This window comes from Petromyzon marinus, chromosome 3 (assembly GCF_048934315.1).
Source record: "Petromyzon marinus isolate PM22_M1 ecotype Great Lakes invasive population chromosome 3, UKy_Petmar_22M1.pri1.0, whole genome shotgun sequence".
In the NCBI taxonomy this organism is placed as follows: Eukaryota; Metazoa; Chordata; class Hyperoartia; order Petromyzontiformes; family Petromyzontidae; genus Petromyzon; species Petromyzon marinus.
The window spans coordinates 2774015-2792287 of NC_133669.1; the positions used below are offsets into that span (position 1 = coordinate 2774015).

The 18273-nt window shown below is 47.6% G+C and overlaps 1 protein-coding gene across 1 annotated transcript; it reads left to right on the top strand.

Annotated features, from left to right (window-relative positions):
- Window positions 1-234: 234 nt before the first annotated feature.
- On the top strand, window positions 235-17117 carry LOC116951583 (xylosyltransferase 1-like). The gene is made up of 11 exons (XM_032970333.2): window positions 235-2197; window positions 6177-6753; window positions 8288-8511; window positions 8934-9136; window positions 10917-10997; window positions 11821-12037; window positions 12694-12870; window positions 13919-14187; window positions 14573-14765; window positions 15016-15349; window positions 16066-17117. Exons 1-11 carry the CDS (start codon window positions 1943-1945, stop codon window positions 16401-16403), a joined length of 2868 nt encoding a protein of 955 aa, XP_032826224.2. The 5' UTR covers window positions 235-1942; the 3' UTR covers window positions 16404-17117.
- Window positions 17118-18273: the final 1156 nt, after the last annotated feature.

Sequence of the window (18273 nt, forward strand, 5' to 3'; positions counted from 1 at the left end):
GCGTGCAATATTATCAACAACACTGGGTTGAGATGTTGCTCATGTTCAGCTGCTAGCCACAAGGGTCGATGTGAGGCCTGAAACCTGTGAGCCCTTTGGTTTCACAATGTCATGAGCAACTTGAGCTGCTGTGTTGCGTGCTTTTCAATGCGATCTCACACCAAAACATTCAGGCGTTGTGTTTATCGCTCAGCCGAGTTAAATGGGCTGACTGAGCATTTTTGTAGCTCTCTTATCGTGTTCTGTGTTTACAGAGCTCCTTAGCTCAAGACGCTCTATAAATATAACCAGAATGTATAACTACATTCTGGTTAACGTCCAAGATTTGGATATGAAATGAACGTACACTTGAGGTGGCCTGTGTCAGAGTGCTCTGTGCAGTCAGTGCTTAGATCAGAGGATTGAGTAATGGGTGATCTCATGTGTAGTGAGCTCATAGTGTCTGTCTGGTTACCAATAACCTCACAGTGTTCACTTAAGCGGGCTCGTCTAAGGGACTCTAAACGGAAAAGTGTGTCCGCATGAAGTGCAGTACAGTATACGTTTTGATTTTCTAGTTCATCAAGCTATTCTCCTTGCAGAGTCGTGTTGTATAACGGCGTCTGTTTAAGCAAGCCTCACTGATGATTTGAGACCCAGACGGTAAGACCATTCCAGCATTTGCCTGCTTAAACAAACTCTGTTATGAAACATTGGTCTGGAAGGTCCATGAGCTGATAAAAAAGGGGGGAACATATTTTTATGCAGCTAGTTGCACTTTTGACTTTTTTTTTGGAACGCACAATGTCCTGTAACTTTGTGTAAGGAGTTCCGAAGGCTATAAACTGGAAGAGCAATGCACGACCAACACCCCTGTGTTTAATGCAGGATTACGGGGTCTGGTGTGGTGGTGGATAATTGCGATCGGTTGGGAATAATTAACGAATATTAGGGGAGGGCATTTACCCTCGCTGCTCTTTGATTACTATGCCCATGGCCAAATTTAGTGCAAATTACAAATGCGGAGCGTTTGAGAGGCACGCTACCGTACCCTTAGGATTTTAATTCTTCACTTTTCTAAAACTAATATCCTAAAATCCCAACTAGGTTCAATAGACATGTCATATATTTTATATATAATAAAAACCCACAAAACCTCTCAGTCCGCTTGTCACCAGGATAAGCGGACTGAGAAACGAACGAACGCACGTTTATTTAAGCCTATACAACAAAGACGTCCAATGATTTCAACTGAGACTTCCCAGAATGCCGAGTCTTCCTCCCCCACCCACCCACCCACCCCTATAGTTTGCACTCCCTCACTGTAAGCCCCAAAATTATGCTATTCATCTTGGGGTTTCGCCTCTCTTTCCAGCGGCTGCTTAATGCTTGCTTAAGTTCCATTGGCTCGCATCTGGCTGCCCTAGCGGCAGTTGAGGTGGAGTTGGGGAGGTCCCCTTCCTCGCGTGCAGGGCTCTCGCTCCTAACTCCCTGACGCCGGCTCATTGTGCCAAATTCGAAGAGAAGTTTTCCACGCTCGCGTTGACACCGGTTGTGCAGTCTCAGAGCACCGGGAAATTTGTTTTAAAAAAAACCCCAAAAATCCAACGCTTATAGCCCTTCGCTTGCATGAGAGACGCATCACCTGATGTTCTGTGGAGGGTTTTTTTTTGTGTAATTTGTAAAGTGAGGTTGGAGGGCACTGCTGGGATTGTCACCTGCACATCAAGGCGAAAGACCGAACCGCGTCAACATCTCAAACGACGGATATCGCCTGCACCGACAATCAATCTGCCTCCAGGAGTGAACCAAGTATTTCGTGACGCGCAAACACCCTCCACCGCTGTGGTTTAATTTTGGTTTTGCTGCGTGCCCAAAGGAACACGACCACCGAGACTGCAACCTCGACATTTCATCGGCCAAATTCCTGCAGAGGCCGTGAGGCAGGAAGAAGACGTGATAGATGATGGGTCACCTGTCCTCTCCGCCCTCAACGTCCGCCAGAGGTCCCGTGGTGCGGCGCGTGGTGAAGCTGCTGAGGCGGTACCGCTCGGCGGCGGCCGTCACCCTGCTCATCCTCGTGGCGCAGAGCGTGGCCGTGTGGAGGTTCGGCAGCGTGCAGGAGCTGGGGCACCCGCAGCAGCCGTGGGGGGGCAGAGGCGGGCGGCGCGGCCGTGCGCAGCTGCCGGACGCCGACGAGCTGCTTCCACGTAGCCACGTACGTGCGCGCGTGTGTGTGTGTCACACTGTGTGTGTGTCACACTGTGTGTGTGTCACCGTGTGTGTGTGTCACTGTGTGTGTGTGTCACCGTGTGTGTGTGTCACCGTGGAATGCGGTGGTGTAGCGGTGAGCGCTACGCTGCGCTATGAATCCGGTGACCCGAGTTCGATTCCCGCTCACGGCCAACACCGGTGGCGATTATCTGGACCGGTCCTGGGCCTCCTCTAGGTCGACTCAGCCTCAAATGAGTACCTGGTGCGATGTGTAAGCGTCGCCACTGGGGAGACAAAGGCGGCCGGGCGTGGTGCTGGCCACCCACCCACCCCCTCGTGTGCCATGCCGGCCTTCATACTGTAAGGTCCTACTCGCTAACAGCACTTGCCCCTAAACTCTGTTAAGTCTATACCGGTGATCTTTGTATTTGTGTGTCACGATATGCATGCCCAAAGTGGGGCTTGAACCCACGAACCCTGAGGTTAAGAGTATCGTGCTCTGAGCTCGCCGGGAACTGCGTTGCAGTGATTGTCGCGCACTGCGTTATGTACCAGGGGATCACCCAGGGCAAGTTCAATTCCCCGCTCACACAGCTGACGTCAGTGACGAGTGATATGTGAACCCCGTCGAGTGCCTCGTCGAGGTCGACTCAGCCTCAAAAGAGTACCTGGTGCGGTATATAATCAACACCAGCAGTTTGCAGACACAGGCAGCCGGGTGTAGTCCTGGCCACAACGCCCCATTGTTGTGTAATGTGGCCCCAAATGGTGCTCGTTAACAGGGCTTGCCCCAGCAGTCTGAATGACTACACGGGGGTCTTTGTTAGTGTGCAAAATAACTGGAACCTCCAGGAACAACTCATATATTTAAGTGCCATTATTCCCACCCACCCCCCACCCCAGATTACTCACATTGTAAGATATACAAAAAATATATTAATAAAACCTGCTTTTTAAAAAAGTATTTCATGCAAGGTAGAACAAATAGATGAATGTTGGATGCAGTGAATGAGAAGGGAAAACATTGTATCCTCTTGAGTGAAGTCGTTTTTTTCTTCTCCTAATTGGGACCCCCAGTGGAGGTAGTCCCGTGGCTCACGACCGCATTAATCAGCGCAGAGAGGCGTGGGCAGGGGCCACCACTGAGATCAAAGCTACAGTGGTGGCTCTCAATGGGGATGGTCGAGATGTAGAAACAATGTCACCAATCGTCACTTTTTAGGTGGATAAAAAATTATTATATTTTTTACCGCTCTTTGGGAAATCCGCAATGGTTGTGCCATTGATAGATTGCGTATGTATGTTGAACTTCTTTCGCACAGTACCTAGCTAACCTGTGGCATATAGTGGACAACCTTTTATCTGAGCAGATGCATGGAGCGTTTACGGCGAATCCTATCATCCGTGTTCACCCACACACAAACCTCCGGTTTTAATCTGGCCGCTAAGAGGATAAAAGTATAATGTAGCTCTCAGAGACACCGTCTTGTTCAGTTATCTGTATATTTATTGTGAATAAAGTCCGCCGACTCACTGATAATTGAACGAGTAACCGCGAGTTGACTATATACAGCTGGGTAACTTCTGTGACTCTACGCGACTCTCCCCATGTAGTTGGCTGGCTACACAGCAGCGGACGCGTAGTAGTCACGGAGACAATATGTAACTCTAGCCTTCCAAGACTACAAGGTGTCCGATCCAAGATGATGAAGACGACCCACTCCAAGACGACGACTACAGTTTCTTGATTCCCCCACAGCAGCAGCCCAGAGCCCTGTTCCACGCCGGCTTTTATCCACTCACCGACCCGGCCACGCTCCTTTTCCCGAACACTCTCTAACCTCATCTGGGCATGTGTGTGTCCCTGCCTCAATGATTATTTACGACTACTTAGGTCCCGTGCTTATCCTTATGCGACCCTGTCAGTGCCCGTCACGTCAATTAGTAACCACGGCCACGAGGAGCCGTACTGTCCTTACAATAGGATGAGTTGGCGCAACTTTATGGATCGCTCTTCTTGTCAGCACGAAGGGTTCAGATAATACGATGGATCGGACACCTCTTTTCGGTCATTCCTCTCATCTGCGTAATCGCGTAGTTGAATAAACATTAAAATCAGTTCACATTGCAAACTTCTAATTTAACTAGCATTAGGGTTTCGCAGCTGCCTGTCATTGCCTCGCCGAGAGAGACAACTCGTACTCGAAAAACAAACCTCGCTTAACCAATGCCATAGAATGTACGCACTCTCCAAATTGCCGTGTGGCTGATGTGGGATGTGTAAAAATAATTTATATTCTTACGTGGAGGTTCAGAGTTAGGATTAGGGGTGGAGGGACAGGGTTTAGGGTCAGGCCTGTGATCCTGATCACTTAATCATCACGTTCGTAGTTCTGCCACACAGTCGAGATGAGGTGACAGCGACGGGCAGCTCACGCATGCACTTGCGGCTTCGCACGCTTGCACAAGAAGGCCTTAGAGGTATTTTTTTGGGGTGGGGTTAGATCGCGTAAATATATATGGTGCCGTTAAACCCGGCACCATCCGTCTCGGTTCTGCCTCTGGCTTGTTGCCACCAAAAAATGTGACATTAACAATGAGCACCGAGAAGTTTGTATGCAATGCGTTGTGCATGGGGTTAGAGTGGTGGTGCAGCAGTTAGCATACCATGCAAGCCGGGTTCAATTCCCGGGTATGGCTATTTTCAGTGGCGACTGATATCTGAGCTGCTCTTGCGACCCACTTAACAAACACGCACATAGGGTAGTGCATAACAATCTATAGTTATACTGTACTTCTATGCTCCCACACCGATGTTCCCTGCCTTTGCCAACTTACACAGACCAGCGTGGTGAAGTATGGTCAAATAACCCCCATGACCCAAACAAGGAGCTGTAGATTAAATATACTTTTTTACAATATCCAGTGTGTATATATTACACTCTATAATGTGTTATATACTCAGTGGTCAAAATATAAATGTAGAAGTGCCACTATAAACCTGTTCGTCCTGCAGCCCATGTTCAATGCCATTTCATTGCCCTCTGCGGAAACATCGTGGTGTAGGAATATGAACCGTTCTGACAAGTATCGGTGTGGCGCGCCATCACATACCCGCCCCATTTTGACCACTGCTTTGTGCTGTGTATTGGGATTTTCAAGGTGGGGCATTGCACGGCTTAAGTTCGTTTTCTAACTCAGCGAACGAGTTAGCAATGGCGGGACTTGTAAGAGACACTGTTCATGGTGTTCCCATCTGCCCGGCATATCATGTATGTACGGTTTGTTGTACGTCTGTCACATGGCACGTAGCCGCCTGTGCTAATCAGAGGTGCGGCGTGGGGGGACTACTACACACCAAAATCAGTTCTAAAGAAATTAGTTTTCAATCTAGATTTAAAAGTGGACAGCTCCAGCGGCTTTCCTAATATCGAAAGGAAGAACGTTCCAGACGGCCGCAGACGCCTCGGAGCGTAGCGGTCCCCAACGAGACGCCGGCAGGCGATCCTATAACCCGCTCCTGCCACCACGCTGAGAGTAGCGTGGTCTGTGTCAACCGGGGGCCCGCCTAGGGGTTGTCTCCAATGTCGTCGATGGGTTTTTTCCGGCCTATCGCTCCAGCACAGCACAGAGCTTCGGGCTTGCCAGAGGAGCCTGGCATCCCAGGATTCCACTTGCCAAATAGTTTTTTTTAGGAGCAAAGGCAAACTTTGCTCAGTGTTTCCATTTCCTGCTGTTGGAATGCTCGCAAAGATGTCTGTACGCATGTATGTACGTTGGATTTCATTGGCCCCATACGTTGCCAACCATGCTGATCAGAGGTCGGGAAGATAGCGATTATATAAAAAAATATGTACATAGTTGCATTGTATGGCACGAAGAAAAGGATTCAGATATTAATGTGGAACACGTTAAACTTTACACTTTCATGAAAGTACGCCGTTATCATGTTTTGTAACAGTTCAACAATTTTGTTTTTGTAGGACTACAACGCTTTGTATCTACCAAATGAACGTTTCAAGAGCAATATCAAAGAAAACGTTAAACAGTTAAAGAACATGTCTTCGTTGGAGACAAAGTACTCCTCGTGGCAAAACCTGGGAAATGAGATTGCTGTGAAAAATGAGATTGAAAAGAAAATATTGTGGAACGCTCGAGCAGCGAACGGCATCGCGCGTAAGGGGAACACCTCGAGCAAGTTGTGGAGTCAGCACCATCAGAAAAGCCTTGGCAGCATACACGGCATGAAAGCTTCTAGATTTTTACAAAAGGATATCAAGACTCACGGCGGCTTGACGTCGAACAACATCAAGGCGGTAATGGTCGGCGGAAATTCGCTGCGACAAAACAGGGCTAAAACCAAGGCTTCAACTGACGAGTCGCAGGCTTTCCCGCAGCCAATCTCCGCCACTCCGTGCAAGATCGTCGAAGCAGACGCCCTGTCGGCGATGTCCCGGGCACAGAGCCGGCAGTGCAAGGAGGAGCTGGCCGCTGTCGTCTGCCTCCACCAACAAGGACGCCTCATGCCCGAGGAGTTGCCGCGAACGTGTCCTCTTAAAGGTAGGCAAGAGAGGCAGCTGCACGCCACAGCTGCGCCTGCTGCCACTGTTGCGCCCGACTTGTCAAGGAGTCGTAGTGTCCCTCCCACCGTGGCAGTTCACTTGCCGCAGTCGCAGCGGTTGGCTGCGCTGCCTCTGCAGCAAGAGGCACGTGTAACATCTCGATCTGGTGTGGCCTGGTGTGACACGGCCAGGTGTGACGCAGTCAGCGGTGATGACAGGTGTGACGATAGGTGTGATGCGGCCAGCTGGCAGGGCCAGCTGTGACGTGGCCAGGGTGTGACGCAGTCAGGTGAGATGCGCACAGGTTTGATGAGGCCAGATTTTATGAGCACAGGTGTGATGAGGCCAGGTGACAGGGCCAGGCGTGATGTGGCCAGGTATGATGCCAGGTGTGACGCAGCCAGGTGACAGGGCCAGGTGTGATGAGGCCAGGTGTGATGAGGCTTGGTGCGGTTCTGAGGTTCAATTTGGTGCATTTTCTCAAATTTTTCACTCTTTACCATCCGCGGGTTTGTTTAACACCCAAACTTCTAAAGCTGTTCATTTATCAACTCCATGCACAGTAGTAGTAGCAGCTGAAACAAAGCATTGAAGGTGCAAAGTTTTAAATGCAGTTCCGAAGTATAAGCCATGAGTAAACATTTTCGTTTTTGCCCTGAACCCCACATGTGACAAGTTGAGCGGACTTGTGTGAATACAGGACAGTGCTCTCGGCTGTACTACATGTGAATGTTGCGTCCGTGCGGGAAGTCACCTAACCCCTGACGGACTGCCAACATGCCGTTTCACTCGTTGTCGGTAGGCGTAGCTGTGAAAATAACTCGTGAAATAATAGATGGGCTCTCACGACAATGCCACAAAAGCCCTCCGGATCGACGGATTGTTTTAATGCATTACGATAATAATCACAGCCACATGTAGCTGAGCCATTCCCCCCTCCCCCATGTCACTTATTTGAAATATGAAATCCAGTGGGGCTCAGGAGGGTAACGCAAAATAGGAAACATCACCAGTTGGTTTCTTTTTAGATTAACTGTGTTACTGTTTATATGCATACAAACTTCAACGAGCAGAATACTCAAATTTAGTCGGATTGTCTGTAGCCGTTAGATTCGCACCGGCTACATCGTTAATGCACGTTCGCGCTCTGAATGAGATGAGTTCATATTTGTTGAACGTCTCTCGTCTTTTCTTCGCTGTCTCTGTGCAGTCTTCATGGCTCTGTGTCTGTGTTGTCTTCACAGTTGTGCCTCTGTGTTGTCTTCATGGCTGTGTTGTCTCTTGTGCACAGGGTGGCCCAGGTTCATTTAAAAGCTAAATGAATAATGCAAAGGGAAAAAAAATGTTAGGGGTCAATTAATTGGGGGGGTCACAAAACATCTGAACCACCCAGCACAATGTCCCCCTGTCTTCACGGCTGTGTCCGTGTGAAGTCCCCTGTCTTCACCGCTCCGTCTCTGTGTGGTCTCCACGGCTGCGCGTTGTCTCTGTGCTGTCCTCCCCCCCCCCCCCCATCTGCGGTGTCCGCGTAGAGAAGAAGCCTGGGGTCAGCGTGCAGTGGCTGCAGGAGGAGGCGGCTCGCGCGGCGCTCCCGGCGGAGAGGGGGAGGCCGGCAGCGGCGGGGGAGGCAGCCACCTCGTCCCCGGTCCGCGTCGCCTTCGTGCTCGCGGTGCACGGGCGCGCCTCCCGGCAGCTGCTGCAGATGTTCCGCGCGATCTACCACGCGTCGCACTTCTACTACATCCATGTGGACAAGGCGAGCCGAGCACCGCTCTGGGGTGTTCTGTCGTTGTTGTTGTTGTTGTTGTCTCTCTCTCACTCAACAATGCACGGCCCCCGTCCTCCGCGGTACAGAGACGAGTTGGCGACGCTGCTGTGTTGGCAGTGTGGCGCGCGAGCACAAATTGCCAGAAACTCTCAACATGCAGCCGTAGCAAACGCTGTGTGGCCTTAAAAAGGATAACAAATATATACATTCGGTGACGTTTTGGGGCAATGACCTTTCTTCACAGCACATTATTTATTTATTTGCACATTTACGTGCTATAAATGATGTCCTTTGAAGCGTGGTTGGTTTACGAATGGTGCGAAAGAAGTTCAACATTCGTACATACACTTTTTTTACGTAAAAAAATGTTTTTCATAAAACATAACGGGAGGTGTTACTGTTTGTTGCAGCGTTCGAATTACCTCTACAAGCAGGTGCTGGTACTTGCCCAGCGCTACGAGAACGTCCGCGTGACGTCCTGGCGCATGTCGACCATCTGGGGGGGCGCCAGCCTCCTCACCATGTACCTTCGCGCCATGTCTGATCTGATGGCCATGGACGACTGGCCGTGGGACTTTTTCATCAACCTCAGTGGCTCCGACTACCCAATTCGGTTCGTACGGCGCCGTGCGTCGTCTCGTTTTGAGCGGTACACGTGCACGCGCCTCTGTCCCGTGGTTGCGTAATGCTGAGAACAGGCCAAAAAGGCGCCAACATGTCAAGCGGCCAGCAATAAACAGCACGATCAAAGTTGTAAAAGATAAGAGTGTAACACATTTCTTCATGTGAACAATGTACATTGATACAGTAGTAGTAGTAGTAACCTTGACATGGTGGACCTCAATCTCAGGTTACACAAGCGAATTACCAACCCGAGTTGAAATCCAGGCCAAGGCTAACAACATTCAGAGTTTGAGGTTCAAAAGCCTAATCCAAAACAGCCCCATTTAGGGGCCAACATTTGATTGTTAGATATCTTGGGGAAATCAGGGGTGCAGCTCACGTGGAACTTAATGTGTTGAGTCTGAGCCCAAGGGAGAATTTGAACCGTGTGTGGTTTATTGTCCACTGGAGGCAATTGTTGTCCCGAGCGCAAGTTTATAGTTCACAGGATGCCGTAGACGCCAGCGTTATTACGGAGCTCTGGCTATGCCAGCACAATTGGGAGTCGTTTACCGTACTTTATACGGCACACAGGGGACAGGGTTTTTTTGTTGATACGTGATAAAAAAATTTTTTTATCAACTTGAGGTTTGTATTTTTGTGAGCAGAACTACGGTTCGTGAAACATCTTCTCGGTGAGATCTGTCCTTATCTACGATTGTTTATATGTTAAGTCTGATTTCCAGCCACACATCATTCATGTTTATAGTTATGATGACAGTAAAGCTTGCCATTTGTTTTATACAGAAACTTGCCTGCAGTGTATTATGCTTGGTAAGGTATAGGTGCATTTACTTAGGTTTTTATGTCTATAACAGAGGTTTATGGGTTAGAGTGCGTCAATATAAATGTGTCGTTAAACCAGCATCCACCCGACATAGCCAATTAGTAAGGTTTGTCACGTAACCAAAACATGCCAATTCTTTACTGTTTCAGCACACCAGTGTGTTGGAGAGCAAACCCACAACATTTACTGTTGTTACTAATTGGCTGTGTCGGGTGGTGGCGGGTTTAACGACACATTTATATTTATGCGATCTAACCTAAAAACCTCTATTGTAGATAATATTGGTCGCGAAAGCCTACGTGTTAAACTGTTTTTATGTCTTTACACTGCATTAAAATTCAGTGTGTAATGTATAACTGTAGAACGTTCAGTGGATGGCTTTTATTGTTCTCCTGGTGGTTTGCCAATATGAGTTTAACCTTTTTTTGTATCAGACATAATTACATTTGAACAAAAGGGAATGGTGCCTCCTACCTCGTATGGCAGGCAGTCTCATTGGACTTCTCATGAACAAACTTGCATGATCTTTTCCCACAGTTCAGTATTTCCACTCCTGTTGGCTGGCCACCACTCTATGCCCATTGTGGTCCATAGCTGAACAGGCATATGAGGGTAAAATGTATCCATGTTACATCATCTCTGTAGACAGCACAAAGCACTTTTGGCCTGTATGCCAAATGCCTGAGCTTCAGCTCTCGTGTGTAAAAGGTGAGGCAACACAGTACAGTACAACAAAATGCTATGACGAACTGTCTTGGTGGATTGTGGGAGAATAAACTGACATTGAGTCAGTTAAGGAGGCATGTGTAGCAGTGCTGAATGATGCGCATCAACCGTTCATTTGGAATCGTGTAAATATGAAATGTTATCAATTAAATCAGTCTGCTTATGTTTTAAAATATAAAACATGTTTTATGCTGCTTTTTTACATTATTTTTTTTAGAAGCAATAATGAACTGGTCGCCTTCCTCACCAAATACAAAGACAAGAATTTCCTTAAATCTCATGGCCGAGAAACTGAAAAGTAAGTGTGTTGATGATCATTATTCATAAAACTATTCCTTTCATCAAACGCCTTACACTTTACATAGTAGAGTATATTGTATACCTGTCAACCCATACGGTTTACCCGTATTCTTGTACAGAAAAAAATTGTTTTTAGGTCCATATGGTGAGATTTATAAGGGCATGGAATGACCAATTAGGTCTGAATTGTTCTGTAATACGGTAGGCACTGATAGGGGGTTGCCAGGTATGATCTTGTTTTGTACATATTCATTTAACTTTTAAAATCCCTTTGTCATCTGTTGCCAAGACAAATTTGAATGGTCCCTTTGACTGAAGATAAGGTTTCTTCATAATGTGCAATATTGTGGATATTAAATAGAAATCCGTTGTGTGATATACTGGATTGGCAGTGGTGCAAAAGCACAAATTACAAAAACACAACACGTAAGTGCTTGAGCCATGTACATAGCTGGCAATATGGAATAATTTCCTGTTATTCAATTTCATTGGTTGCAGATGATGTCATCAGAAAATCGAAGAAGGCCCAATTCTCTCTTAAGACATGTTGATGGATACTTTTTTGCAATGTAATGACGTAGCAATCTAGAGCTTACACTGGTTAATTGTAATGTCTGTACGTACTCTATATTAATGACATCGTTTTAACGGGATATACATCTTTATTAGCAGTGGCATATTTGTTTGATGTCAATTTTCGAGATGATGTTTTGTAAATAAATGTTATGATTAATGTTGAAAGAATGCGGCATGCTGAAAGAACACAAATACACTCTCAGTGGATAGGTACGGACATGTAAACTTGCTGATTTGCTCCACAGATTCATTAAAAAACAGGGCCTGAACAGAGTGTTCCACGAATGCGATGAACACATGTGGCGCGTAGGAGAACGCAAAATGCCGGCAGGGATTGCCATCGATGGCGGCTCGGACTGGTTTGCGGTCACCCGCCAATTTGTGTCCTACATCATTCACTCCAAATCCCGCCTGGTGTCTCAGCTCAAACAGTTCTACGCCTTCGCCCTGTTACCAGCAGAGGTAATGCACGATCACGTCTACAGCATATTACATTTCGTGCACGTGCTCCTCCTTTAAAGACATTTGTTATTTAATTCGAGGTATCAATGGCACGGTGACTTGCGCCCTCCTCTGCGTGGTTATTTTGCGAGACCAGTGGTTCTCAACGTGGACAGCAGTGGTCTGCGACAGTCCTCCAGGTGATCCGCGGGGCTGTGATGCAAATGCAGGTTAATCCGGACAATAATGACAATGTTTATACCTTTTGTTTCGAACATTAATTAACATTTCACTGATGACATTTGATTTTAAAATAAAGTTAAGTAAGCAACCCTGATTAAACTGCCCTAAACCCTAAGATCTAAATGTCTCCCCTAAAAAAAATCCTTATAGCTGCGTAAAAAAAAAGTGTTTATGTTCCAGTAATATTAATCATTTTGTCTTACTGGCATTGAGAGAGAGAGAGAGAAGCGAATGCGTTTTGTCACTAGGGGTCGGTGGGCTGGGTGGTCCGCGGAAATGTTTGCATCGGCTGAGCGGAGCGGTTCGCGGGCCAGAAAAGTTTGAGAAACACCGTGCCATAGACGAACAACAGCTCTGTTGAATAACCGTTATTTGTTGGCTGTAGTGCGAGCCAATGATACGACGACCACCGTGATATATGTTGCCGTTCACAGTCGTTCTTCCACACCTTGCTGGTGAACAGCGAGCACTGTGCCACACTGGTTGACAACAACCTGCGCATGACGAACTGGAATAGAAAGTTGGGCTGCAAGTGCCAGTACAAACACATTGTGGACTGGTGTGGCTGTTCCCCAAACGATTTCAAGATGCACGACTTGCCAAGATTCCAGGTACGTGCTATTCAATTTAGACGGAGGCTATTGATGTCCCGTGCTCACAAGGATAAGGATTTTGAATCTCTCGTACCACCTAAATAATCGAAACTGCATCTCAAAGTATTTTTTTCCCCCACATCTCCGATCGGCACGGTTGGCTACGTACGATGCGATTTAAGTTCTACATACGTACATCTTCCACGTGCTTAAAGAGGGACACGTGGCTCGGAAACGGAAAGCTATTGTAGAAATTCAGCTAACCGGCATTGTCCTGGCCTGCCCAGCGGAAAGTTTAAGCACCGTGCCCCCGTGATGTCGATCCCCTTCATTCTGATGCAGTGCCGATGCGGTGACGTCTTTCGAGTGAGCTATGGTATCAAAGCTTGACCATTACTTTACTTTTTGTATATCTCAATAACGAAGTTTTTGTCAGACAGCCCAGGGCTTGCAGCCCAGGTGTGTGTCTGAGAGATGAGAGCAGTTTTATGGGTTGCAGCTTCCTTTAAAATCACAAAGTGTGTTTATTACTTTTCCAAAAAAATGGAATGTTCTTCTAAAGGTGCATGCACTCTAAGCATGCAGAGAAAGCAGTGCCGTGCTGCCTTCTAGATTAAAGTAGTCAATTTTAGTCTTAATTTGCAGACACATTTGCCCATCACATTTATTTTTTGGCTGAAAGTACATTCATACGTAGAGGGCTGCAGAGCTTTGTGCAATTCTAGATTTCTATATTTGAAGCTTTCGTGACTGCAATGATCCATACTCTTTGGTTCTATTCGGTAAAGTCACGTGGGTAAAAAAAAAGAAAATTGTTGGCGTGGGCTCAGCGCTTGGCTGCCTTTCAGCTCGTCTCTGGTTCCGAAGCGATTGTGAGATTAAATTTGCATGAACTACGATTTAGCACTGGACATCATTATCTTTTATTACATCAGCAATCAACATTGGTCTATTCTCTTGTCAAATGTGTCACGTGTTTTTTAACTCTTGAGCGATTCGTCTAATTACTTGCTGAATATTAAGTTTGTGCACCGTTTCTTTCCTTTCCTTTTGTTTGCATTCGCAGCAACTTACACGCCCGACATTTTTTGCCCGTAAATTTGAGGCAGTGGTGAGCCAGGGGGTGCTCACGAGTTTGGACGCGGCTCTGTTCGGAGGGCCGCCGCCGCCCAGCGGACCGTCTCTGCAGGCCTACTGGGAAAATGCGTACGACGAGAGGACGGACTCGTCGGCATCACTCGGCGACGCCGCCCTCACGATCTACCAGGGCCTCTTCCGCCTCGGCCTCGCTCAAAACGCGCACCAAACGCCACGATCCGGCAGCAGCCTGTGCAGGTGAGGTCATCATCGTCGTCATCGCCAGCGGCAGCCACGCTGGATGAGGGCCGCCACGGGGTCATCGGTATCCCTCACGGTCCCGCAATGCCGCAATGTCGCAATGTCCGCCTGGCTTGTGCACGTGAGGCGATCCCATTGCTCCTTCTCCACGATGGTCAACTCTGTCGGCCGTAGGAGATTTAGAGTGTGGAATTTCCGCTAGATTCTCAGGGCCACTAACATATATGAGCACGGACAATAGCCGCTTTGAATACGTTTACACACACTTACACTCTTTGTATTATTTAGTTCTTATTAATAAATAATAATGTGATGACAGAATTAAATGTTTTACTGCAAGATGTTTTATTTCCTCGTATTTTCACTGCTCTTGTGCCCGCAGCTACGAGCCAGTGGGGCATCCCACAGCTGCCCACATTTACTTCTCAGCCGACCGATTCCAGGGTATCTTGGTGCAGCAGAGAGCGTCACACTCAGCCTCCCGCCACGAGGAAGTTCTGGAAACCTGGGCGTACCCAAGCAACCACTACAAAGTGTACAACTCCACTCTGTTACCCCGGCTGCAGAAGATGGAGGTGAAAGTACACTCACCACCAAGGCTAAAAACTCGACACATTTGTCAATAGCACTGTGGCCTTTAAAGGGAAATATATGTTAGGTGACGTTTTGGGCAATGATCCTTCTTCATGTGCTACGCAGAAGGGGACATTATTGGCGACGGTGTGATGGTGAAAAGCCTGCGAACTGATTCTGAGATGTGGGGGACTTGCGCCACCGTCACAAGCTAGTTTGAGTGGGAAGTTACTCGCACGTTGTTTTCCGCAGGTGGGGACAGACTGGGACCCCAAGGAAAGGGTTTTCAGAAACTTTGGGGGGCTGCTGGGCCCGTGGGAGCAGCCCGTGGCCGTGCAGCACTGGGTACCGGGGGCTAACGTCACCGTGACGGTGGTGTGGCTGGACCCCGCCGGCGTGATTGCCGCTTCGTACGACGCTCCCGTGCGCGGGGACCTGCTCGTGACCCTGTACCGACCCCCGCTGCGGCTGCCTCTCCGACCAGGGGCCTGGTCCGTCCGCCTGCTCGTTCGCTGGCGCCCCGTGGCGGAGGTGTTGTTCATGGTTTGCCCGTTGGCTTTCTTGGACGGGCAACCGATGACGAAAGGTGAGGTATTTCGTACGTTATTTTTGATCACGTATTTTTAACTATGCCTTTTTGTCTAACGGTTGTTTACCAAAGGTGAGCCTCGCCGAGTCTCGCGACTCTGTTTCAGGAGGGTCCCGCCAAATGTTTACAGGAGGGGGCCATGATGGAAAACTAATTTCTTTAGCACTGCTTTTTGTGTTTAGTTCGTTGTCCTTCCGCCGAACCTCCGATTAGCACGGTTAGCTACGTACGGTGGGCAAGAAGTTCAACATGCAATAATACAAAGTTATTACTTTGCGAATGACACCACGCGATTTGTATCGCCTACTGTGAAGCAGACGGCGCGTATTTTTACGGCTAATATACCCACGGTAGTGACTAGGGCTGCCGATGGATTTGAACCGCGAACTTCTGCAACAAGCGGCAACGCCTCTACCACTGTACATTGAGTGGAGTTGTGCCGCAGTAGTTGGCAGGGACGTGCAGTGCTTAAAACAATTGATCTGCTGCGGTCGATCGTGCATTCGGCTCTAGTTCTGGCCCCCTTGTGTAAAGGATGTAATTTCGCGACACAAACTGGTGTTAAACATCGTACCAACATTGTTTTAGTTGACGTCACAGTGCGCAAAGAGCACTGTGATGTAGCTCAGATTGTATGTTCTCGTGCTGAAGTGTTATTTGAAGTTGCACAGTATTTGCATTGTACTGACGTCTTAACAATTCTTTATTTGCAGAGAAAGCTGCCTATGCGCACATGGGCCCTCCGCAGAACAAATATTTGGAGCAGAGCTTTCAAGGTCTCAGGAGAGTGCTGAAACTTCCAGTCGAAAACACAGGGCAACAGGAAGCTAACGAACATGCCTTACTCACAGACAAGGCCCTTTGGGCCTGGATTGAGAACCTAATTTCGCGATTTTGGGTGCTGGCCGACACCTGCTCTGTTTCTGAGAGCTCTGTCCGACTGGGTTGCCAATCGTTGCCTCCCTGCAGACAATCGGTGTGGAGCTCCCATTATCCTGATCCAAAATCTGAACTTGGACCTGTCCAGTTGAATGGCACCATCAGACATTAGCCCGGCCGCACAGCAGCGGCGGCACGGAGCTCTGGGTTAGGTAGGCTAAGAAACTCACCTCGCGTATTCCATTCTCAGGAAAATGCGTGCGGGTGGATTGAGAAAGTATAATGCGTTGGCAGGAGCTTCCCCCAGAGTTTCTCCACCACCAGATGGACACATTCAGAGTCCGTGCAGCTTTCTTGAACTGGTATCGTGGCTGCTTTTGCCACTGCTGCGTTACCATTGCACACTGCTTGTACTTTTCAATGGTCAATTGATCCACCTGCATTGCATCACCTGAGATTGGAAAACCCGTATCGCCACTGCAAAACGGGAGATTGACAGAAAGAAACAAGGCTCTTCCAACATCAATTTGGTGTCCGTTTTGATGTTCATGACATTTTTTTGTAACAACAAACGTTTTCACTTCCTTATATTATACCAATTAGATTTGTAAAAAAAAAAAATTATCATGAAAATGTGTAGATGATTTTCGTTGTCATCAGCCATACTCTATCCACTGCTGGATCAAGACCTCTCCAATCCATTTCCACTCCATGTATTGTTACATTGGTTTGACAACTCCACGCCAGCCGATTTCGACGCTCCATCTCTGCGGTGATGATACTGCTGATTGGAATATGGCAACGAGCTGTGGCTGTACATCTGTACATGTGCATTGAGCATCCGTTATTCTATACAGGGCAATAAAATGAAATGGCTAGGAGCAAAGCAAATCAGATGCTGCCAGCATTGAGCCCCCCAAGCAATACTCACGAAGTGGCCCTCATTTCGACTCCAGAGGGACAAGCTTCTGAGTTGACCCAAGCAACTGTTTAAGCCCTTCGGGATGGCGTATTTGCGGGCATGGACTTTACGTATTCAACACGTGTAAAAACCAGTGGAGGCAGAACCCAATGAAGTGGGTTTTGCGTGGAGCTTCCAAGTTATTTCTGCAAAAAATCAGGAAGCGGCTATCACCTTTATTGAGAACACTTTTACACTGAATCAAGGTGCGACTGCATCTTACTACGGCCAGGAAGACATTAGCAATAGCGAGATTTGAGGCCATTAATTTTCTTCCAAACTTTTTTTAAACGCAGTGCATTCTTATTCTGGACACCACCATTGCACATTTTGGAGACCTCTCGCCTCTAAAATACGAATACCGTCAAAAGGCCTGAATCACGATGGGAAGAGCCACAGATGGCACAACTCAAGCCGTTGACGGTGATCGCGACGTGGCTTCAAACTGTGGCGCTCAAAGTGTGCAAAACCGTACACGTCATTTTTTTGCAGTGAACTCATGCCATTTCCCGTATTTTTATTTCTCAAGCACGCACTGGCATTGTTTTTACAACATTCCTACGGCCAATTTGGTCCCAATGTGACCCCATTCGTCAATGTCTGGTCATGACTGTAGCAGTAGAAGCTTGTTGCAAGCAGGGAACGCATGCTATGAAATAAGTTATTCAGATTTATGAAAGAAAAGTAATATATACCATTGCTCAATATTCTGAAATATTTTGTTAAATTATTGTAAAATGTCACCTCATGCATATTTTGCGGAAACTCTATTTATAATTTAAAATATTTTTTAAAACAAGTCTGCATTTGTTTTAAAATGTAGGCCTAAATATACAAAGCAAGGGCACAACGTTCTGCCGAGAGTAGTGGCCCACACCTGTAGCGGAAGACGTGGGGCTGGTGAACCCCACGGAGGTGTGATACCCACCTGTATGATGCAGTATAGAAGGTGGGTTGCTGACCTGTATGTGGCAGAGCTTCAGTTGCAGCGGTGGCGCACGACTTGAGTTTGAGAGCTGGAATCATCGCCTCTGGATTGACGACATTTAAAATCTACGCATCTTCATTGGAGATCAAGGGG

Excerpts from the sequence above, each read along its gene's own strand:
- LOC116951583 (XM_032970333.2), top strand. The coding sequence starts at position 1,943 with ATGATGGGTCACCTGTCCTCTCCGCCCTCAACGTCCGCCAGAGGTCCC. Across the intron at positions 2,198-6,176 it reads AGCTGCTTCCACGTAGCCAC|GACTACAACGCTTTGTATCT; the intron begins GTACGTGCGCGC and ends TTGTTTTTGTAG. Across the intron at positions 14,188-14,572 it reads TCCGGCAGCAGCCTGTGCAG|CTACGAGCCAGTGGGGCATC; the intron begins GTGAGGTCATCA and ends TTGTGCCCGCAG.